This window comes from Rhipicephalus microplus, chromosome X (genome assembly GCF_043290135.1).
Source record: "Rhipicephalus microplus isolate Deutch F79 chromosome X, USDA_Rmic, whole genome shotgun sequence".
In the NCBI taxonomy this organism is placed as follows: domain Eukaryota; kingdom Metazoa; phylum Arthropoda; class Arachnida; order Ixodida; family Ixodidae; genus Rhipicephalus; species Rhipicephalus microplus.
Genome location: NC_134710.1, coordinates 141,680,452 through 141,705,854, shown reverse-complemented (window position 1 = coordinate 141,705,854; position 25,403 = coordinate 141,680,452). Strand labels below are relative to the sequence as shown.

At 46.4% G+C, this 25,403-nt stretch overlaps 1 protein-coding gene across 3 annotated transcripts in view; it reads right to left on the bottom strand.

The window, feature by feature from the left end:
- Window positions 1–25,403, bottom strand: part of l(3)76BDm (trafficking protein particle complex subunit 8 homolog l(3)76BDm) — a 223,669-nt gene that overhangs the window by 140,474 nt on the left and 57,792 nt on the right. For all 3 annotated transcript variants that reach the window (XM_075877897.1, XM_075877898.1, XM_075877899.1), the window contains exon 10: window positions 6,056–6,206. In XM_075877897.1, coding sequence (XP_075734012.1) covers window positions 6,056–6,206 — 151 coding nt within the window. The remainder of the gene's footprint in view (window positions 1–6,055; window positions 6,207–25,403) is intronic.

Sequence of the window (25,403 nt, the reverse complement as noted above, 5' to 3'; positions counted from 1 at the left end):
CTCGCTGACCATTCCAGCAGATTGGTATGGACCGACTGGGGCCGTTCCCGATGTCGGCTTTCGGAAACAAGTGGATTGTGGTAGCTACAGACTACCTCACCCGCTACGCCGAGACAAAAGCCCTGCCAAAAGGCAGTGCATCCAAGGTAGCCAAGTTCTTTGTCGAAAATATTGCCCTACGTCACAGAGCCTCGGAGGTCCTCATGACCGACAGAGGAACGGCATTTACTGCTGACATAACTCAAGCGATCTTGGCATATAGCCAGACAAACCACCGCCGGACGACAGTGTACCACCCACAGACCAACGGACTGACCGAGCGGCTAAACAAGACGATTGCCGACATGCTGGCAATGTACATCGATATCGAACACAAGACGTGGAATGCCATTGTTTCGTACGTGACCTTCGCATATAACACGGCGGTGCAGGAGACGACGCAGACCTCTCCATACAAATTGGTTTACGGAAGGAGCCCGGCAACGACGCTCGATGCCATGTTACCCAACGTCACCGACGAAGAAAACCTCGATGCGTGTGAGTACCTTCAGTGCACCGAAGAATCCCGACAACTCGTGTGCCTCTGTATCAAGAACTAACAGACAACCGACAGCCGCCGCTACAATATTCGGCGACGCTTCGTAGAATATCAGCCCGGTGAACGTGTTTGTGAGTGGACGCTGATACGCCGACGTGGACTCAGTGAAAAGTGAACTCAGTGGACTCAGTGAAAAGCTTCTGCGACGGTACTTCGTACCGTACAGGGTGGTTCGACGTCTCGGCGTACTCGATTACGAGGTTGCCCCTGATGGTATCACGAACTCTCAACGACGCCGATCGCAAGCTGAAGTCATCCATGTCACGCACCTCAAGCCGTTTCATGCACGTTAACGAACTGAAACAGTGTTTTCTTCTATTATTGCTGTATCGTAATTTATTCCTTGTACTTTCTTGCATTATTGTTGTACTTTCATCTTCTGTTAAAGCATCGAGACGATGTCTTTTTCAGAAGGGGGCAATGCCATGTTCCTTTTCTCAACTTTTGTTATCGGCCCAATATACTACGCAATTCTTAGCACAAACCGCACCTGCAATCTTCGGGAAGCTTCAGGACTGTAGTAGATCAATTCGATAAGATCACGCCCACTCCACGAACTGTACAGATTATTCTGGAACCTATGTCGCCATTAGCGATAACGCTAGAACACTCGATGGCAAGTGTATAAATGCTGACACGTTTCGCCGCTTGTCAGTTGATCGACAACCGACGCTGCTTGCGCCGCTATCAGTGCAAGTGCGCTACCGTAACCAGACTTTTCGTTTAGCGGGCACAGGTTCACCCAAATAAACAGTTTGACCTGACCATTCCGTCTCCTGTCTTCAACCACGTCACGACCCCGTGACAGTATGCACTTGCAATGTATATGCTTAGGCAGGCGCCACACAGCTAGCGATTTCAATCTCATGCACTTTTTTTTATGTACTACAATATTTTACAAGCTTTGCCCACAAGCAGACACCAAGTCAAGCCAATGCACACTGAAAGATGTCCGAAAAAGCAAAGACTCAAAAACAAAGGCAATGTATAATGCATGTGGAAAAATTATTTGGGTGTGTGTGCAGAGGAGCTCGACAAATATATAAATGTGCTTAAGGATTCCGTAACAGTTGTATTGCACTAGCGCACAACTACTCCAGCAGATTGGTCACGAATGGCTGTACAGTAGCTACAGAATGCATTATTCCAAGTATGGGTAATTTAACTAAAAAAGAAACTTTTGAATACCATGCATTATTCCAGTGAACTGTCAGTGTGTTTAAGGACTCCTAGAAGCCTACATTATATTCTAGAGCTTTTAGCCTTGGATAATTATTAGGAGTGTGTGAATACTTAAATTTTTTTAAACAAGTTGTACATAAATATGCAAAATACTATCTTCAAATATTGAAAATATCATCAGCATAATCAGCAGTTTATCTTATGGCAACTGCTAGACAAAGGCCTTGCCAAATGACCTGTCCTGTGTGAGCTGATTACATTTCAAGCTTCATTGCTGCACGTAACCCTTTGCCATCCCTGCTTGCTTGTGCATCGTTAAAATGTAGCAAAAAAAAAAAAGGAGTGACAATAGCTTTCATTACTCTTTTAAGGAGAAACACGGGTCTTAAAGACTGAAAAATTTCCGAAAAATCAATTTTTTAAAGTATTTTTTTAATAATATATAGGGCCTGAAGAAGGTGTTCCTAAAATGATTTTGCCATGTAATGCCTATTTGTCAAGTAATTTGGTCTCAAAGTCAGTTTCGTGATCATTTTCCCTCGCGACGCCAGCTCAAAAACGGCCATATTCGACGCCGCGGTGTCTGAGAACCATGTCAAGTAGCACAGCCATTTTGATCTCATTTGAAAGCCGTATTCTTCTTTTGTCTGTTCCAAGCAGAAGATTGTTTTTCGTCAAGCAACAATGTAGCTATTTCAAATAAAAAAAAACCGCATACTCGCACATCATTGGTGCATTTCTGTCACGTGGGGCAGTTCCTGGTTTTCTATTGGATGTCAAGGGATACGTCTGCTAGACAGCGGTATGCAATCTACCATTTTGTGACGAGTCCTAAGCTAAAGCTGTGCGATCGGTGGGATGGCAAGCGGTCATCGAAAGTTCCATACTGCTCATGCGTTCGAAAAGGAGTGAAAACAGCATCTGAGAGCATGCAGCGTCTTATCAGCAAAACCCTCAGCCGCCGAGAACACGGAAAAAGCTGGCTGTGCCAATGCTATCATGAACGTGGCTTCCGGCATCACAGACTCGATAGCCGGGGCCAACGATCACATGCGAGATCTGCGCATTGGCACTCCCCACGTTTCAGACGCTGAAAAAGTGGCCCTTGCGTGTCGTGCGAGTGATATTCAAAGGGACCTTTAGTCGACGTCAGCCTCACGACGCGACCGGTCTGTTTTTTGAGACTTGGAAGTGACTGCGACTACTGGAACGCCGTTCACCATCGTAAGCTGCTTCAGTGTATGAAGTGCGGCGTGTGGCGGGCCTGGCAGCATTTCTGAGAAAGATCGGGAATATGGCATTACCACGAAACTTGTGCTGACGTGTGATGAGTGCGGGGAACTGAAATTTGTACAGAGCTCACCGAGAGCAGGGGGGAGATGCGGCGCACGGCCCATTCGAGATTAACGTGGCCGCGGTTCGCACGGCACAGCAAACGAACAAACTGCATTGAATTGCATTTTTTTTTCACCCTGAATGTTTCATGGAGATGCAAAGACATATAAAGATTATGTGAAAATGGGAATAATTCCTGTTTCATAGAAGGCTGTCGCGCACGTTACTGACGATTGCGCAAGCACTGTCAAAAGCTGTATGCCGATCTGAACTTATGGAAACATCTGGCATGCAATGAAAAGAAAGCTTCAAAAAATGATGACTACACTCATGGTGGCTTGTAGCATCATTACTGTACTGATTTACACCATTACCTGTCGAATATACATGCTCAACGTATCCCTAAGCTTCTTTTCTAGTTTTCTCAAAACAACACTTTTCATCAAGTCCGAGGCCATTGCCCACAGTATCTTTTGATCTAGTGGTTGGATTTTGATAATTGTTGCAGCATTTGAAAGCTTATACATAGATGAGTGCAACAAGACCAAAACATTATAATAATTTGATTAAGAACAGTGATTTAATTGGTGATAAAATTAAGCAACCATTTCAGATTTCTGATTAGTCTACTTGCTAAGGCCATAACTCGAACCAATGAAGCTAAAAATAAAATTATGGTTTCCTTGCACAATCTGTTCTTTACAAAACACTGCCATATCTAATTTGCAGCAATTTGTTATGAGAAAGCTGTCTAAACAATGGACAGAATGTAAGTTCATAGAACAGTCAATATTTTAAAATCTGGAAGCGAGAGCAGAAAACTAATTGCATATTTGTCTTCAGCTATGAGAAGTTCATATCACATAAAATTTCCAGCTCTAAATACTCAAAATTAAAAAAACAATTTTTAAGGCCAGTGTCTCCCCTTAAAATAAATTAATAGAACTGCATCTCATTCGATGCAGCACATTGAAGATACTTTTGAAAATGCACAAATTTCAATTATAAAGCAGAAGAATGAACTAATTGACACATCTATAATGTGAACACTATTTAAATGTTTGAAAGTGAAAAACAATCCCTTCCTTATGCAATGTGATGCTCATACAGTGTTTTCTTTTTCCAAGCATCTAAGCATTGTTTAGGTAATACTATTCTTAAAGTCTATTTCATTCTACCGGTTTACAGTATGAGAAAGTAAAACATATGTGGTATAAGAGAGTTGCAAAATTAGACTTGGTGAATAAGAAACCACTCCTGTCACCTGGGCATGCAGGAGATGAGACTAAAATGTAGCACGAAGGGAATGTGTGCATCCTGCATATTTCTCATTGATTACAGTAAAACATCCCCAACTGCCAGGATTGCATCACAAGTCTGCACTGAGTGGTAGTATGGGTAAATGCAAAGTAGAATGTAACTTAATGGATATGTGTTAAGAGTTGTTTCATTTTAAAAATAATTACGCATAGCCTTTGTAAGTTGTTACTTGAATATCTGAATTCGTCCAAATACTTGCCTTTTTATCTGCATATCTGGTCATGGCTGCATATTAGAAAAAGTCTAAATATGCAATCAAATATGCTTCAAATAAGAAAAATATTCAATTCATATAAAAATGTCTGAATATTTAACCACCTTTAGTTATTATATTGACAAAGCAGTACACTTGAGACAATGGAAATAGAAGAGGTCTGTTTGATACAGAAATTGTCAGGCACGTGTACTGAGACTCTGTACTCAGTACAGTGAATAAGAGAGGATTTAGTTTGTCTGAGCAGAAAATATTAAGAGGTGATGATGAGACTGTTCTGGCTCAGTATGCTAGTTTGAAAATGCGAATTTAACTCAAGAAACAACCCATGCAATCAACAAGAAAATGTTCACAGTAATACCCCTGTCACACGGCATGTGTAATGTCATTCACAGCAACTGACATTTAAAACGAATGTCATTGCGATCTTGGATTCCAGGTCTACAGGGCTACTTGAAATGACATTCGCAATTTATGTCAATGTTCATTGGCAGGCTGCTGTGATACCGAAAATTCACATATCATGCATTTAATTTATGCAACATTGTCCGACTGATTCAAAATATACCTCAATGTGACAAAACAGCATCGGCAGAAAAAAAAAACTCTCATACCAAAGCAACACTAGCCTAAAGCTTGCGGCAATATTTGGAACCATGACAGGGTTCATGAATTTGTGACCGCGATAAATTATGAGCACTGCAAATGAACAATAATTACTCTCAGCAAATGAAGTATCAGAGTTTACTGAAGAGCTGAAGATTAATGACGACGAGAGGTTTGGAGCTGCACCTACATGCCAATTCGTTTACGTTGGCTGCTCTTCGGGCTTGAACTTTGTCAGCGAATTACAGAGAACTGTGGTGCTTCCCAAGAAAGGAAAATTGGTTTGAAAACACTCTCCCTAAACTGGTGTCCAACATAAGTGTGTGTATTCTGCTTCAAGCGAGTCTAACGCGGCGACACTGCCCCAAAAGAACAGCGAGCGTGTGTAAACATCGCTGACAGGAGTCTGGAAAAGAAAACATAGCTGTACAAATTGCTTCCACTATTGTGTTGCACATTAAAAAGTAACCAAAAAGTTAACAACCTTCAATAAACATGTGAACATTATTTACACTTGCTTTAAAACGTCGAATCTGTAATCTCTTGTCAAGCGCCTGTTGACAAAAGTACACATGTCACGCTTCCACGAGTTCAGCGAACACATTCAACGAACGAATGTCAGGTGTGAATGTCATTCACTATGCCCATGCAGAAGCAACAAAAATGCAATGATGCATAATGTCATTCACAGCAAATGACATTACAGGTGCCATGTGACAGGGGTATAAGACAATACACAAAATTTGGGGTGAGAAAACCTACAACTGTTTTGTGAGAAAGCATTTACAAATGAACCTCACCTGTGCTCCTGCCAAATGCAGCCAGGCACTGTCTCCACTAAAGTCTCTCTTTGCACTGTGATATGCTTGGTAGGCAAACTCATATAACTGAAAAAGAAAAGCTAGATCTCCAAGCCGACGCACCTGCAATTCTGGTGCATCTTGGCCATACCTGCAAACCAAAAGAGAGGGCAAGCAAGATCTAAGTCCCACATTTGTTGTTATTTGTAGCCGAAGAATCTCAGCCTACATTGGTAGACAAAGCTAGCAACACCAGCAAGTAAATGTTTCTCTAACTAGCCTGCAATTTTTCCAATAGCCCTGGCACTAGTTGCACCGTTACATTATGTATGTACAGTAGAATCTCGATGATAGAATTACGATTGATGCGAATTTCGCGATGACACGAATTTTAAGGTTCCTTTGGATAAACTACATATACAAAATACGTCGTGATTTTATACGAACGGGATCCCGAGCCACTGCAGATGATACGCACGGGCGATTGACCGCTGCACGCAAATGGTGCAACACGGCCTGTCTATGGGGGGAAGGCTCATTGACACCGTGCCTCTAAGGAAGTAAACGCGACAAAACTCACAGAAATTTCCCCTGCTTCGCCGCCTAAGTAACCGGAAAACCACGCCGCGAGGCTGACACAAAAAAATGCGCGGCTGAATCTGTCACCGAAGCTGCCGGTGCATCCACCCATGTCATTTCTGCTGGTGTATCTTTCACAACAGCGTTTGTATCGGTGTAAACTGTTTCTTTTAAGTGCTTTGCATGCATAACTAGAACTCGGTTCGAATTTTAATGCTCAGGAAATGGGCAAAATGGAATGAATTCTGAAGGGGCGAAGGTGACAGAGGTAGGCAGAACAAATGTGAGCAATCTTCGGCGGTCGCGGACGTGGTTTCGCGGCCACTCTGGTTTTTGGTTCACAAATTCGGGATTATATGAATACTTTGTGTGCTCCCTTTGATTACATATTGTTACAAGACTACATCACGCTAAAGAATCAAGACAAACAGCGAGAAAGACGACGTGATTCTGGGATGTGGGGCACGCTGTCGCTTGCCATCTCGGCTTAGGCTTGGCGTCGTGCAAATATATCTTAGCTGTAACCTCGTTTCTCTGTGTGCCCTCCCGTAACATCTTGGTGGAAGGTGCGAGGTAGCAAAGCACGATAGAGCTTCGCAGCGGACGCCAAGTTGTCGCTTCTAACATGTCTACCAACAAGGATGCTGTGCCAACAGCCATGCCTTGCGCATCAACGGCGCCCACCTCACCTGTGGTCATTGTGACCACTCCACCCTGCGATCCTGGCAACTTTTCGGGCACTGACGGCGAAGATGTGGATGAGTGGTTTCAGCTCTACGAGCTCGCGAGTGAAAACCACAGATTGGACCCAACCATGATGCTGGCAAACCTTATCTTTTACTTGAAAGGTATGGCCAAGGCGTGGTTCAACAACAATGTGGAAGAGCTCACCAGCTGAGACGTCTGTAAGACGAAGTTGCGCGAGTTGTTCGCCCAATCTACCGGATGCAGGCAGCCCGCTAAGAAAGAGCTAGGTAACCGCGTCCAGACATCCATGGAGTCGTACCTGGCCTATATTAAAGATGTCTTGACCCTCTGCCGTAAAGCTGATAACACCATGACCGAAGCCGACAAGGTCGCACACGTACTCAAGGGCATCGCTGATGATTCCTTTAGCCTTCTTGTATTTAAAGGCTGTTCGACAGTTCAAGACGTCATTAAGGAGTGCCGACGCTTCCAAGAAGCTAACCCCCGAATGCAGAGATGTTACTTGACTCGTACTTGACTCGTTCTTGACTCAAGACCGTCTTGCCGGTCGCCATAAATCGTTCTCGAACTTGCGGATGACTTGAAGGCGACTTGGCTCGGTCGAAGTCAGGACAAGTTTCAAGTCAGCTGCGGGGCTTGCTTGAAAGCGACTTGACGCGTTATTCCAACATGGCCACCTCCCGAATGGACGTCGCGTGAAAGGTCGCCGCTTTTGAGTTTGCTTGCCTCGCCATAAGCGTAGCATTTTTTGAGACGCACTGCCTGCCGAAGATTCTTGGAACCGCTTTACGTGACCAAGGAAACCCGATGGAGTTGTACGACGAGCAACAATTCCACGCTAGGTACAGATTCATGAAGAACGCCGTGGGGCAGCTGCTCGTTATGTTGCCGCTCCGTGAAAGTGGTGACAACCGAAGACAGCCCGTGCATCCAGTGTTACAGCTACTGATGGCTCTCAGGTTTTACAGCGCTGGCACATTCCAGCCAGTCACCGGAAATTTCCTCCGCATTCTGTAGTCGACAGTGTGCCGTGCTGTCGGAAAAGTCACGCTATTCATCGCAAAGCACCTGTACGCGATGCTGGTGCGCTTTCCACAGCCGGCGGACTGTTATGAAGTGGCTGAGTTCCTTTGCGTGACAGGTTGTGTCGACTACACACACGTGCGTATTAATAGCCCCGGTGTCGACAACGCCGAAGTGTTCCGTAACCGCAAAGGCTATTTCTGTTTTTCTATAACACGACGACACTTTCCGTCTCTTTCGGTAAAAAAAAAAAATTGACTCGGTGCTGTGTCCGTATGCCTCGTCTATCCTTTCGTCCCGTCTAGGGCGCTGTTTTTCGCCCACAAAGGCATCGCTTGTAGCACAACGCTACGTAAAATTACACACATACAAAAAAGAGGTGCCCCTATCACGGTTTTTTTAATCCGCGTCACCATCATGCAGCGATACATTGCTGCACCCCGCGAGACAGAATTCTGCTGAGGGCAATGTCCTGACCCCCGCTTTTTCTCTTGTTTACCAAGCTGAACAAAAGGATACGAATCACATTTGTTCCCAGAACTATTTTTTTTTTCATAATAACTGCGACCTAGCCCATTACAGGCATGCACACGGGCGAACAGAAAGGCAAATACCGTGAAAATCGCGTCACATCGTGAGCCAGGTCAGCACAAATACATGCCATGGCGTTCGATTGAGAAAAAAAAAAAAAAACGACGAAAGAACCCAACGCGATGCTTGTTTCGCCTCCAAACAAGCAACCATGAAGAAACGCACCGCATTTGGGTGGCCACTAAAACCAGCGGACAACGAAGCTTTACAGAAGCAACACTGCGCATCGCTGTGGTGGCAGGCACCACGTGCCGCTCGTTAGCCGAGAAATGGCAAGAATATGCTTGAGGCCCTTCGTTTTTATAGTTATTTTAAAACGTATGGTCTTTTTTTGGTGTAATGCATGCCTTACGGGAACAATTTCATTAATACCCTCGTTAGCAGGCAAGCAGCGTGTTTCTGCTTTCAAGCTCGTTCTTGACTTGACCAAGCAAGACTGCCTGAGCATCTATGAAACGCGAAGGCTGACTTGGGCGTTTTGAAGTCCGCTGCTTGCTTCGCGCCGACTTGCTCAAGTTAAGTTGAAGTCGCGAGCCAAGTAACATCTCTGCATTCGGGGGTAAGAGTCGTCGCATTTCCCACCACTTCACCCGTCTTCCAAACACCGCAGCAACATCAACTTGTGAAGATCTCTGTTTTGAGACCCAGCCCAATCCACCCTCTGCTGACATTACGTGGGTCGTTCGACACGAAATCGAAGCGATTTCACTAGCACCCTTGAGGGTCCCGACGCCGAACGATCCTCAGCCCACCATATCCCTCCTACAGAACGTTGTGCGCCAAGAATTGGCAAACACGGGCCTTCAAACGATTTGTTCTGTGCACCGACGATGATGATGATGATGATGATGTTTGATGTTTTGTGGCACAAGGGCCATTTCACGGCCAAAGAGCGCCAGTTCATCTTACTAAAAAATATGGACAATGATTGTGATAAGCGGCTGTATAAGGGCCATAAAATTCCTCGCGGTAAGGCGGGTAAAAACATACAAGTAATAAAATCATGACCATGCCGTGAAAAGTGTGTGTGGTGAGAATAGATGACAAGACATGGTGATTATAAAAAAACGATGGTGGATATGAATGGCATTAGCACAAGTGCCTCACTCGTTCATACCCTTGTGTCCAAGGGCCGTGAGGCAAGTGCTTACTTGTGTAGCCACCGCAGCAAAAACCTCTCCAGAGAGGTTGTGCTACGGAATGCCCGGGTATATGACATGAAAATTATGAATTTCTTTAAAAAACGCTAACAATGTTTTATGACTAAAAAAGCGGCTCCCTACCGACGAACATTGCAGGGTGTAAAGGTATATGTTGTCGGTAGGGTAATGGAAAATATTGTTTTCTTAGAGTTTCTAAGTGTTTGCATTGGATTAACATGTGAAGGACTGTTAGTGCTTCACCACATCTGTCAATAATGGTGGATCGCCACCAGACAAAAGATATGTGTGTGTCGCGTATGTGTGTCCTATCCCGAGTCTCGTTAGTATTATATCTGTATGACGCGATTTCGATACGGGCAGCCAATGACCAAGGTGTGGCTTAATAACGTGTAGTTTGTTTTGTGTGTGTGTATCCCACTTGCTCTGCCAGTATACCCTGAGGTTTCGTTTGAGAGACGGCTTAAGGTCAAGGGCCGGGATTGATATGGGTGTAGGGGCAGTGCTTTTGTGAACGGATGCAGCGAGCTGATCCGCCCTCACGTTGCCTTGAATCTCACGGTGCCCTGCCACCCAGCACACTACAACATGTTGTTTGAGTGTGTAGAGTGTGCACAAAATGGAGTAAAGTGAGACAAGGACTGGGTTTTTGTGTTTTTTAAGAGTGTGCAGAGCCGTTACCACACTGAGGGAGTCCGTATAAATTACTGCTTTTTGTATTTGTAATTGCTTGATGTGTTTGGCCGCCACAAGTATCGCATAAGCTTCCGCTGTGAAGATACTTGTGTCTGGATGTAGAGGGCCAGCATCCGAAAAGGATGGGCCGACAGCAGCGTGGGACACAGAGGAGTTAGACTTGGAGGCATCTGTAAAGAACTCTGGACGTGTGTATTTGTGTTGAAGTTCCAGGAAGTGTGTTCGGATATGGGCAATAGGCGCATGTTTTGTAACTTCTAGAAAAGACACATCGCAGTCTATAGTCTGCCATTGCCACGGTGACGGGTATGCTACAGGAGCCATTAAACTGTGTTCAAGTGAGACTCCAGTTTCCTCAGCTAGACTCTTCAGGCGAACTGAGAAGGGCTGCCTCATCGAAGGCCTGTTTTGAAACAGAATTGAGCTCGACAAATCATTAATAGTAGAGTATGAGGGGTGCTTCTTGTCTGCTTTTACCTTAAGGAAATAAATAAAGTACATGTAAGTTCTCTGCAGATGAAGCGACCACTCATTTGACTCAACATAAAGGCTTTCTACGGGGCTGGTGCGAAAAGCACCCGTAGAAAGGCGGATGCCCAAATGGTGCACGGGGTCCAGCATCTTCAAAGCACTTTGAGTCGCAGACTGATAAACAACGGCCCCATAATCTAAGCGGGTGCGAATGAGGCTTCTATATCGGTTCATGAGACATTGCCTGTCACTACCCCACCTAGTACGTGACAACACTTTTAAAACGTTCATGGCTTTTAAACATTTTGTTTTTAGATACTTGATGTGCGGTACGAAGGTCAACTTGTTGTCCAAGATTAAACCTAAGAATTTATGCTTGGCTTTGACGGACAGACGTTGCCCGTTCAGTCGAATGTCAGGTTTCGAGTGCATGCCTCTCTTTCGAGAGAACAAGACACACGTGTTTTTTTGTGGGTTCAGTCGGAATCCGTTTTCCTCTGCCCATTTGGAGACCTTGTTTAAACCTAACTGAACCTGCCGCTCACACATTGCCAGATTGCAAGACCTAAAGCCAAGCTGGACGTCATCGACATATGTACAATAAAACATATTGCGAGGGATGGTCAAGCGCAAGGAATTCATTTTTATGAGAAAAAGTGTGCAGCTAAGTACACCACCTTGTGGCACGCCTGTTTCCTGGACAAATGTTTGGGAAAGAACCGTGCCCACTCGGACACGGAATGTCCGGTTTGACAGGTAACTTTTGATTATGTGAAACATTCTTCCGCGCACGCCAAGGTGGGACAGGTCTCTTAGAATTCCAAAACGCCATGTTGTATCATAAGCCTTTTCGATATCGAGGAACACAGAGAGAAAATATTGTTTATGGACGAAGGCGTCTCTGATCTGTGCCTCGATACGAACAAGGTGGTCTGTCGTGGATCTACTCTCTCGAAACCCACACTGAAATGGGTCGAGCAAATTGTTTGTTTCAAGAAAGTGTACAAGTCGGCAGTTTATCATTTTTTTGAAGACTTTGCACAAGCAGCTTGTAAGTGCAATAGGCTTATAACTCGAAGCTAAAGAAGGGTCCTTGCCTTCTTTCAAAATGGGAATAACAATAGCCTCTTTCCAGGAGGTAGGAATAGTGCCAGAAGACCAAATAGCATTGTACAAACAAAGTAAAGTTTTTCGGGTTTCGTTTGGTAGGTTTTTTAACATTTCATACATCACACGGTCAGAACCTGGGGCAGAAGTACTGCAGGAGTTTAGAGATGTTCGGAGCTCAGCTAGACTGAAAGCTTGGTTATATGCCTCGTATCTAGTGGATTTGTGTTCGAGTTTCTGCTTTTCTATTCTTGTTCTGTATTTTTGGAAAGTGTCAGTATAGTGGGACGAGCTGGATACCTGTTCGAAGTGTGCACCGAGGAAGTTTGCCTGATCGTCCAAGGTATCACCCTGAGTGTTTACGAGTGAAAGTGTGTGTACTTGTTTTCCTGCTATCCTACCGACCATGTTCCAGACTTTAGCCTCCTGTGTGTATGAATTAACCCCTGATAAAAACTTCTGCCAGCTTTCTCTTCTGGCCTGCCGACGCGTTCTCCTGCCTTGAGACTTTATTTTCTTGAAGGTTTCAAGATTTTCGGCTGTCGGTGAGTTCCGAAGCAGCCTCCAAGCTCTGTTTTGCTGTTTGCGCGCGTTTCGGCATTCAGAATTCAACCATGGCACACGTCGTTTTCCAGGGTGTCCATTTGTTTGTGGCATGCATTTTGTTGCAGCATCAATCAAAAACGCTGTGAAGTAGTTCACAGCAACATCAATGTTCAAAGTACAGATGTCATTCCAACCTAGACAAGCGATAGTATAAAACTGTTCCCAGTCGGCTCTGTTTATTAGCCACTTGGGAACACGTGGTGGACACTGAGTTACTGTCGTTGTGCTCAAAACTACGGGGAAGTGGTCACATCCGTACAGATTACTGACGACTTTCCACTGGAGTAGAGGCACAAGAGAAGGAGATACTATGCTCAGGTCTATGGAGGAGTAGGTGTTATTAGCGAGGTTATAATAGGTTGGTTCTTTTCGATTTAGGAGACACGCGCTTGACGAGATAAGGACCTGTTCGATCAGTCGACCTCGCGCGTCATACCGAGAGTCACCCCATAGCCTGCTATGCGCATTAAAGTCTCCAAGGAGAACATAAGGCTCCGGAAGTTCATCAATTAGAGAGTGTGATTCGCGTTTTTGCAGCTGATAGCTAGGAGGAATGTAAATAGTGCAGATTGTGATCAGTTTATCAAAAAGAACCGCTCGAACAGCCACTGCCTCAAGGGATGTTTGGAGTTGTAAGTGTGTGCATGCTATTCCTTGATTCACTATGATGGCAACACCTCCGGATGATGTCATAGCATCAACACGGTCTTTTCGGAAAATAACGTATTTACGAAGAAAATTTGTGTGTTTTAAATTAAGGTGTGTTTCTTGTACACACAGCACTTTTGGTGAGTGTTCATGTAATAGTTCTTGGATGTCGTAAAGGTTTCTGAGAAGGCCCCTGACGTTCCATTGTATAATTTGAGTGTTCATGGTGAATGTAAAATAGTGCTGTGTGTACGAAAAGCGAGTGGCTGTTTAGACAGGGAGTTTGAGTTCACTTAACAGGGCCATCACCAGGCCCTGTTATCTGCTTTTTTTGTTTTCTTGACGCGCTCCAGGGAGCCACGCCGCTCTTTCGGCACCAAGGGTGCCGACGTATTCATTGCCTCCTCGGAGGCACTGGATGCCCGCACGTGCGGGCTGTTAATTCGAATTTCGGGCCTCGCCTGGTGAGGTGAGGCCTTGAGACCGGAGGACTCTGGAGTCTCCGGTCTCTGTTTGGGAGTAGGCGGTGTAGCCTGGGCTACAGCCGCCTTGGGGGCAGGTGCCACAACCACCGGCTCGGTATGCGCGGGCCGAAGGAGTGGCGAGGGCTGGTGCGGCGGTGCCCCCTGACGCGCCGCATCAGCGTATGTAGGTCCATAGAATGGAGCGACTCTTCGCCGTGCTTCCTTAAATGTAATGTTCTCCTTCACCTTCAACGTAATTATTTCTTTTTCTTTTTTCCAGTATGTGCAGGAGCGTGAATATGCGGCATGGTTTCCTTCGCAGTTTACACAGTGTGGCGGTTGTTTGCAGTTCTCAGACACATGGCCTAGTACTCCACATTTTGCACAAGTCTGGTGACCACGACAGGTTTTAGAGCCATGGCCATACCTCTGGCATTGGAAGCAACGACGAGGGTTTGGTATGTACGGCCTGATAGATGTCTGTGTACCCTGTTTGAATAGATTCCGGTAGTTTACTGGATGCAAATGTGAGTATTAAGTGTTTCGTCGGTGTTTCCTTATTATCTCTTCTAATGATGATTCTCTGTACATTAGTGACATTTTGGCTCTTCCACCCCTCCAAAAGTTCAGTCTCAGTCAAGTCAAGTAAGTCCATGTCAGATACCACTCCGCGAGTTGTGTTCATTGATCTATGTGGTGTTATGGTTATTGGTATGCCACCGAAATCTGAGAGACGGTCTAGCTTTTCAAATTGTTCTTTGTCACGGATTTCGAGGAGAAGGTCTCCACTAGCCATTTTGGTTACCTTGTATCCTGTGCCAAGAGTTTCGGTAAGACATCTAGAAACCAGGAAAGGAGAGACGGTTCTGGCTTGTTTTTCAGTTTTTTCACAGTGGATAACATGATAGTGAGGATATGTTTCTTCGGGCTGGTTAAAAAAGTTTATATCATCGGTGCGTACCCGCTTTAAGCCGGTACGATCAGACAGTAAGGGGAATGCTCTGTGCATGCCTGTCGTATTTTTGTTCAGCAGCGTTGGCGGCTACCCACCATGGAGCCCAACGAGGGGACGCTACAAGTTTGCGGATGCTGAAACCTGCAGACGCCAGCCGTACAACGCCACTATAACCCAATGCGCCTAGACCAAGGTAGGCTATTTGCACAGGGTTAACCCTAGCCGCCAGGAAGTTTGGAAGTAAACGGAAGATAGTAGAAGACAGGACAGATAAACAGTAAGAGATAAAGATGAAGATGTAGGGAGAGAGAGATAGGAAAAGGCGACTGCCGATTTCCCCTGGGTGGGTCAGTCCAGGGGTGCCGTCTACGTGAAGCCGGGGCCAAAGGGGTGTGTTGCCTCGGCTGGGGGGCCTTAAAGGTCCAATCACCCAGCGTCGGCTCAACCCCCAGGATCCCCTTTTCCCCGGACATGGCAAAGCCACGCACGGCTAGGCATGGGAGGGAGTCAAAACTCCCCCGTTGGCTCGGGTCCGTGGTGTCGCTACACACCAAACGCCTACTTGCGCAGGCGCCCCTGCAGGGTGTTCTGTGCACCGACCTGATGTCCATTCACCTACCTTGAACACACGTCAGTACTACCAGCATCCTGCTCCACGTAACCGAGATCCAAACGCATGGAGGACGCCTGGCGACAGGCCAATTTGCTTCCGTTGCAAACGAGTGGGACACATTTCGCGTCATTGCCGAAGCACGTGGACCTTGCCCTTGCGCACAAGCCCAAACTTCATGAACTTCGACGCATCAGCCCGCCCTTCTGGCCAAGAACTACCCTGCCGTGATGACTCAGCTCATTACGACATGACAGCCACGACCAATGCCCAGTATAGCCGCTCTCCTTCACCACGACGTAGATTCTTGCGGTCTTCTCCGCCATCCCGTTCCCCATCCCCGTGCTTCGCCTGACGGTTTTCTTCGAAAAACTAACTGGTGCAGCTCCTGGAGGTGACGCTGCTGCTACAACTTGCCCTACAATTCCTCTGTTGACCCTCTCGACCAACCAAAACTTGATTGATGTAAAAGTGGAGGGTTCATCTATTAAAGCTTTAGTCGACACTGGTGCCCAAATTTCTGCTATAAGCTTGCACATTCGTGACCGCTTAAAGAAAGTCTTGACTCCAGCCCCTTCACGCTGTGTTCGTGTTCCTGATGGCAGTGCAACTGCTATCGTTAGTGTCTGCACAGCACGCGTTACTATAGCCGGCCATCAAACCTCCGTCCCCTTCACTGTTCTCATCAACTGCACCAATCATGTTATTTTCGGCCTAGACTTTTTATCCGCCCATTCGGCCCTCATTGATTGTTCAGCTAGCACGGTGCAACTTGACCTGTTTTGTACGACTGATACGCCCAGTCCGCCCCAAGTTCGTCTCTGCTCTGCTGAACATGTCCGTTTGTCACCGCAAACAGTTACCTGCATTGCCGTTTCAGCGTTGCCACCTGTACCTGATGGAGACTACGTGCTCATATCCATTACATCCGTCCTTCTGACTCGCAGTGTTATTTTTCCGCACACTATTATTACGTTAGCGGAAAACCGTGCTTGCATCCCTTTGCTGAACTTTGCTCTGTGTCCACAAGTGCTTCCGTGTGGAATAGCCCTCGCCACGCTGACACCCTTTGAGGATTGCGTCATCTCAGCTTTGTACCCCAATGATGTGCGTCACCCCAACTGCGAGCAAGCCTGTTCTTCGACAGAGAGTCCATCTTCTAATGTGGAAAAAATGATCGCGGTGGACCTTTTGCTGCATTAAACTGACATGCTCAGTCACGTCCTGGAATCGTACTTGGACGTATTCGACTTTTGTGACCGTCCGCTAGGTCAAACCAGCATTGTGAAGCACCGCATTAAAACCGGCGATGCATCTCCGGTACATCGACGGCCGTACCGTGTTTCTCCTGTGATTTGATTGATTTGTGGGGTTTAACGTCCCAAAACCACTATATAATTATGAGACGCTGTAGTGGAGGGCTCCGGAAATTTTGACCACCTGGGGTTCTTTAACGTGCACCCAAATCTGAGCACACGGGCCTACGACATTTCCGCCTCCATCGGAAATGCAGCCGCCGCAGCCGGGATTCGGTCCCGCGACTTGCAGGTCAGCAGCCGAGTACCTTAGCCACTAGACCACCGCGGTGGGGCATGTTTCTCCTGTGGAGCGTCAGATCATTCAAAAGGAAGTCAAGAAGATGCTCACCAAAGACATAGTAGAGCTATCTTCCAGTCCATGGGCTTCCCCTGTTGTTCTTGTAAAGAAAAAGGACACCAGTTGGCGATTCTGTGTCGATGACCGACATCTGAACCGGATCACTAAGAAAAACGTCTACCCGCTACCGCGCATTGATGACGCCCTGGATTGCCTACACGGCACTAAGTATTTTTCCTCCATCGACCTTCGCTCAGGGTACTGGCAAATTGCTGTCGACGACATGGACCGAGAAAAGACTGCTTTTGTGACCCCTGATGGTCTTTACCAGTTTAAGGTCATGCCGTTCGGATTATGCAATGCTCCAGCCACCTTCAAACGAATGATGGACACTCTCTTGGGCGGGTTCAAGTGGTTAATTTGCCTATGTTACTTCGACGACGTCACTGTGTTTTCCCCGACCTTTAAAACACACCTTGACTGCCTTTCCTCCATTCTTCTGTTTTTCGTAACACAGGACTGCAACTGAACTCATCGAAGTGCCACTTCGGACGCCAGCAAATGATTATGTTGGGCCATCTTGTGGACTCCTCTGGCGTACGACGTTTTGTAAACAATTTTGGGGACGTTGCCCGACCTCTTACGGCTTGTTGAAGAAGGATGTTCCATTCTCTGGGGGCGCTGTGCAGGCTTCGGCATTCTCTAACGTCATCGCGTTGCTCACAACACCACCTATTCTGGCCCATTTTGACATGTCTGCCCCAACAGAAGTCCGCACTGATGCCAGTGGCTATGGAATCTGTGCTGTTTTGGTCCAGCATCAAAGCGGCTGTGCCCGCATTATCGCATATGCCAGCCGTCTGCTCTCTGCGGCCGAGCAGAACTACTCTATCACTGAACGGGAATGCCTTGCTCTAGTTTGGGCGGTTGGCAAATTTCGGCCCTACTTACATGGTCGTCGTTTCACCGTCACAACTGATCACCACGCCCTCTGCTGGCTCTCTTCGTTAAAGGATCCCACTGGGCGTCTTGGTCGCTGGGCACTACGGTTCCAAGAATATGACTACTCAGTGTCTTACCAATCTGGCCGTTTACACCATGACGCTGACTGCTTGTCCCGCCATCCAGTGGACCCTCCCGAGACTTTAGATGAAGCGCTGCCATGTGTGCTCTCTCTCTCTGCTTTGAGCAACATCCCTGATGAACAGCGCCAGGATCTCGTGTTGCGTGACATTATTGAAAAGCTGAACTCTCCAACGCCCCATCCGTCAAAACTGTTTGTACTTAAAGAAGGCACCTTGTACCGCTACAATGTCAACACAAATGGGCACGAACTGCTCCTTGTGGTGACTTCCCACCTACGTTCGAGTGTTATCGCCCAGCTCCATGACGCCCCCACCGCCGGTCACCTTGGTCTCTTTCGGACTTAAACCGCATTCAATGTCGATTTTACTGGCCCGGGCTTTATCACTCCGTGCACCGCTACGTCGTCGCATGCGACCAGTGCCAACGTCGGGAAAAACCCCCTATGAGTCTTGCCGGACTCCTCGAGGCACTTGATTTTCCTATTGACCCCTTCTTTCGAGTTAGTCTTGATCTTCCAGGCCCTTTCCCTCAGTCTACCTCCGGAAACAAATGGATAGCCGTCGCTATGGGTCATACAACCCGGTACGCCATCACACGAGCTTTGCCAATCAGCTGTGCCACAGATATTGCCGATTTCCTTCTCTATGATGTCATCCTCGATCATGGTGCTCCATGCCAACTCCCCACAGATCATGGACGCTATTTTCTCTCCCGAGTTATTGACGACCTGCTTCGCCCTTGCGAAACCAAACATAAATTTACGACGGCCTACCATCCACAAACTAATGGGCTTACCGAACGATTCAACCGGACTTTAACTGACATGCTCTCCATGTACGTCTCCTCTGACCACCTAGACTGGAATGTTGCATTGTTATTGGTCACTTTTGCATACGATTCTTCACGCCACGATACCGCTGGGTTTTCACCATTCTGTCTCTTATTTTGCCGCGACCCAACTCTACCTTTCGACACCATCTTTCCGACAGCTGTCGATTCGCCGGCTGAATACGCCCGTGACACTATCACCAGAGCTCGCAAAGCACAAGAAGTTGCTCGGAAGCGCCTCTTAGCATTGCAAGAGCAACAGAAGCAACATTACAACGCACTTCATCGTGACGTCTCCTTTGCCCTGGGTTCAATTGTGTTGTTGTGAACACCGACTTGGCATGTTGGTCTCTCCAAGAAGCTGTTTTCCCGGTACTCAGGACCCTACCGCGTCTTGCACCACGTGACCGACGTTACCTACGAGATAGCCCCACAGAAGTCGTCATCTTCCTCCACTACATTGTCTACAGACATTGTTCATGTCTCCCAACTTGAGCTCTACCACTCCGCAACACCATAGAAAGCACCGAGACGGTGCTTCTGCACCCAGGGGTCATGTTACAGACTACATCACGGTGAAGAATCAAGACAGACAGCGAGAAAAACGACGTGATTTTGGGATGTGGGGCACGCTCTCGCTTGCCATCCCAGCTTAGGCTTGGCGTCCCGCAAGTTATATCTTAGCTGTAACCTCGTTTCTCTATATGCCCTCCCGTAACAATACAAGTGGGTACACATCTTTTTTTCTTCACAGCATTCAATTGGCGATAATCAATGCAAAATCTCCAGGATTCCTCTTCTTAACGAGAGTCACTGAAGCTGCCCATGAACTCGCCGACTCTTGTATGACTCAGCCTTGCATCATTTCGTTCACCGGCTCGTTAATAATTTTTGGCACTCGAATGATGAAACACGGTATGGCTTTTGTCTAATCGGATTGGCCAAACCTGTGTTGATGGTATGACGTGTCGAAGAAGCAGGAATTGAAGGTCCTTTGTTCCTCTGCCCAAAGTCAAACGCGGAGACATGCTTCGAAAGTACATTCACTAATGTTCGGCGTTCCTTGTGCTTAGCAACTTTTTCCCCATTGACAGAAGAGCCGTTTCCGAAAAGTAACTACGATGCTCTTCCGGGGCATCTCTAAGCTGAGTCACCAATAAGGCCTCGTGTTTTCCACTGATGATGGCCAACTTTAGACCATCTGATAGCATCACTGGCTCTGTGGAGAAATTGACCGTCCATAAGCCAGCGCGTCCACCTCTAATCGACACCACACAATGTGGGATCAATACATTCTTTTTCATACACATGATGTACACCAGTTCTATATTGGCATCAAAGTTGGCGGAATCGCGGTCGCTGCAACCAACAGGTACACAAACAGTTGATGATGGAGGTATGATAGTGTTGCCACAGACACACATTGCTGTCTCACCATCCGCAGGGTTTTCCAAGATTGCTGGCGGAACATGACAGAAATTGTTGCCCCCGTGTCCACCAAAGCCATCACAGGCACATTGTCAACAAAAGAACGCACCCCGTTTTTGAGCATCAACACAGGAGGTATTTCTGATATTAGCCCATCTCTGGCGACCTCACCTCCATCGGCTGCGCTTGCTAGGTTTTTGGTGGCAAAGGAGACGTGGTGCGACGCCGCGGTGAGGAAGAATGGGGAACACGAGAACGTGGTGGAGGCATCCAACTCCTGTCAAATGTAGGGAGTGATTCCAGAGGCTGCGTGTCGAGAAGTCGTCACCAGACGATAGGTGTGTTACTCTTGGGTCGCTGTGCGCTCGATCAGACGATCCTGTAGAGTTGTGGTAGGCCATAGTGTGTTACTCGCGGGTCGTCGTGAAGTTGTTCGGACGGTCGTGCAAAGAGTGGAGGGTAGCCATAGCGTGGGGCTACACGCTGATGGTTGCAAACTCGTGAAATATGTCCTGGGACACCGCAGAAGTAGCAAACTGGTAAAGGTCAAAACATTGTTTGTTTGTCGATGAATCAAACGTCGCATTCTCTGGCGTAGTGGGTCAGTTCATCCCGTATATCATAGGGATAGACCGGGCGTCACAAAGAAGGCGGACGCTGAGGGCGCTGGTTATGGCTGGGAGCTGGCAAGCGTGGTGTTCTCCTTGGCTGTGGGGGTACGCTGTACTCAACAGCTGTTGCAATAACCACTGATTGCCGAGAGGCCGTGAAAGGCGGCGGCACAGTCAAAGCCTAACATGGCGCATATACTGAATGTTTGTCATATGCCGAAGGGTGGTTAACTGCTCTCCATAGCGAGAAAGTTTTTCGCGACCAATGTGTCGGATTGTCGAAGAGAGGTCTGGACAGGAGCTCACGTTGATGCTGGCAACCGTTGTAACATTTGTGAGCTGGCTAAACTTGGGAGCAATCCCGCACATTTTGAGCTGTTCAAAAGTTCGCCATTGCCGAATGACGTCGGACACCGAGTTCAGGTGCTCCTTTCTGATAAGAAAACTATAGACATCCTCGGCAATGCCTTTCAGCAAATGTCCGACTTTGTCTTCCTCTGACATTTGAGCACTAACCACCTTGCAGAGCTTCAGCGCATCCTCCATATATGTGGTACATGCCTCACCTGGGAGCTATGCGCGTTGATGCATGTGTCTGCTCAGTCCTTTCCTTTTGACGCTGAAATCGCCGAAACACACCTTCAGTTCTGCAACAAAAACATCCTACGTTGTCAGCGTGTCCTCGTGGTTTTCGTACCACACAATCGCAGTATCCGTAAGGCAAAAGACTACATCGGGAAGCTGAGCGGCGGCATCCTAGCCATTGGACTTGTCGAATCACTTGCACCAGACGAGCCATGCGTCGACATCTTCTCCCGATTTTCCTTCGAAAGGTGTGTGACTCGGTAGTACTGCAAGTACTGCAGCGGACCACAAGGTGCCACCCTAGAGGCATCTCCTTCTTCGGGCATGTTAGAGGCGATCTCGTAAGACGGCAGGAGGCCGGCAAGTCGACGGCTTCGACGAAGCTGCAGCAGTGATGGTTCCATAGTGGGCGCGTATCCTGCAACTTCACCACTCTGTTGCACAGAAAGAGGACCAGGTCATACAAGATTGAAGGGGCCGTTTATCAAATTGCAAAGGGGAGCGCAGGAGCGGCCAACAGGTTGATAATCGCAGCGTCGTCTTCTCTCTCGCTGCAGCTTGGCGCAGCCAGAACGTTCACCCATCTCCATTTTCTTTCCAGGTACGCCTAACAATAAGGACACTCGCGGCTCATTTTGTTGCGATAGCAATTATACGGACACTTTCTGCAGGATTTTGCTGCCGGCACTAACCATATATATATATATATATATATATATATATATATGCAAAAAAGAAAAAAAAAATCGAATGTGGGATCTCTGAAGTGCGAGTGTGAGAGCAGCTCCTTCAATGTTCAAACGGCAAGCTATTTATATCTACCACTTACCGCTTGTGACGGGCATCTCGGGGGGGGGGGGGGGGAACTATTGTGTTTTCAACATTACCAGCAAGATGGCGCAATGAGCCCGCATCGCCACATCGTCACGACACACGCTCTAATCTCCCACGCGTACTTTCCGCAGAGAGAGAGCAGACGTGGACGCTAACGTGCACTTATCTCGCAGTGGGGGCAATTGTACATCTTAGCTGGCCTTAGGCTTTCTCCCAAATGATTCTGTTGTCATTACCAGGTGCACAAAGGTCACTGCAATCATTGCACAGTCTCCGTTCGCGAAAAGGGCGTTCTTTTCAGACACAGCAAAGTAACAACTGAGACGCTTATTCACGTTCATCTGTACCTTTAGGTACGTTTCGTACGTAATTTGTGCATGAGAAAAGCAGGACACGTTTCTATCTGCTTGCCATTCTGCGCGTGACCTTCCAATTTGTTGCTATCGCGTTCACTTCTTCATCTCTGCAGCAAAGCTGTGACTTTTTTGCCATTGCGGTCTAAGTCATGCCTAGTGTAAATTTTTAATTGACATCACCACCCCGTGCATCAGATGTTATATGGGTGAACAAAGCTTGTGGAGGCTGCAGACAAGCACAGCTCAAGAAGATATGAAGCACGCCGGTCAGAATCGTCCAGTGAAGGAGCATGAAAGGGTGTCAGAGCAGGGAGGGGGGGGGGGGGGGGGCTGTGTTGCTCGAGCAGCAACTGTGAACTTCGATCAAAAGGGCACAGTCACATGTGCTGTCTCGACTGAGATCAGTAGACGGCTCATACCCATGTTTGTGCTCTTACAGCTTACTTCATGTTGAAAAGACACACAGCTCGAAAACCCCTTAGCTTCTTGAAACGGCCATATTCCCTTATAGTACCAGCATTTTCTTAATGGTAGCTGCTAGTGATCGGCTAGGTATCTCGTATTAAAGAACACCAGATGGTCTAAAATTCAGAGCTCTCCACTTCGGCATCTCTCATAAATGATATCACGGTTTTCGAGTGTAAAACCCAGGGTATTCTTATTATTATTAGCTGCTAGTTAAGGATGTGCGAATAGTGAGAGAGAAACAACTCTATTTTGCGAATAGTGAATTTTGGAACCGAATCATAACGAATTTTCGAACTGAATCAAATAGCGATGACACCGAATTGAATATGAAAAGTAACCGAATACTGTTCAAATAGTCTTTGAATAGTAAGTAGACCATTTTCAAAACAGTCTTTGAACATCAGAACACATTATTCGAAACAAATGTTCACAAACTTTTCACCAAAGACCATTACAGCTAGTTTTAATTGAGTCAAAATACCACAATTACAAAAACTAAGATAAACTCTAGGCTTGTGCAAATATTGTAACTAATAGTTGAGTATTCGAATTCGCTTCAATTCGAATTTAAGTTATATTTGCAATGAACGAATAGATGTATATTAATCCGCATGTCACTGCCTGTAAAGGTGGTTTCACTGCAATGTAGGAATGCTAAGCCGTGAAAGCATTTACAAAAAAAAAAAGCGCTTTGCCGCAAAGCCTTCCTTCAAATTTAAAGGGGCCCTGCAACATTTACTGAATATGGTCAGAAAACACTGCAGATCGGTAGTCAAGGCTACCGAGAACACCCGAGGCAAATATTATAGTGCAGCACGCAGCCTGTAATTCACAATAAATTTTCACAGCTGAAAATTGCTATCTTCCATCGGCAAATGACACTACAAGCTCAAAAATCACTTGTCACAGCCAAGAAGAAATATACGGCTCTTGTCACAGCCATTGGCTGATTTGAGCATGGCGCGCTCATCGTTACTGGGGTCACCGCTTCTCCATGAGTATGTGCGCAATCGCACTAAAAAGCCACGTGTTCTAAGAAAAAAAAAAGGTGCTCAAGGTCATGAGGTCGGTGTGACGTATTGTCTTTAGCCGTGCCATTCCTCCCTGCTTGGCTTCCAGCTATTTCGTCGAGACGAGAAGAAAGAATGCGACAGCGTGCGACAAATTTTTGAAACTCCACTCGTACTGGGCTGATTCTAGAAACTTTGAGGTGTTGAATTTGTGAGGCGACAAGCATGTTTACTGGCTCCATGGCTACTTGAAAAAGTATTGCAGGGCCCTTTTAAAAGAACATGTTACCCTCAAATCAATTCTTCATTTTACTAAGCTTGTTATGATGGCTTATATGCTCCAAGTACAGTAGACTCTCAGTAAACAGAAATCTGTTAAACGTAACTATTGCTTAAACGGAACTATTGCCTCTACAATGCTTGATTTTGGGCTTGTATTCTGCACCCATGTACACCTCTTGATAAACAGAACGCCTGTTAAATAGAACACACTTTCCCGGTCTTTTCAGGTTCTATTTACTGAGAGTCTACTGTATAATAAATCTTAAAACGTTAAGTATCTTACAGGTTATCACTCGCATCCTACCGAAACTGCTACTCAAGGTTGTTTCGACTACCTTTGAACGAAAAAAAAAAAGACATTTGCATAGAGCCCCTGTTTCAATTCAAAAGAAATATTGTGCAGGTAGGTCATGATAAATATTCCCTTTTTTCATGCCATACATACCATTCAAATTCGATTTGAAATTATTCAGTCAAAATCACTATTCACTTCCAATTCGCTTCAAACCTAAAGTTCACTGTTCGCACAAGCCTAGTAAACTCGTATACAACAGGCACTAGAGCCTTCACAATATTTCGTAACTGTCGGTTAACATAAAGCATTCACAAAAGTTATCAATGCGAGACATTGTCGCTTTGTTTTAAA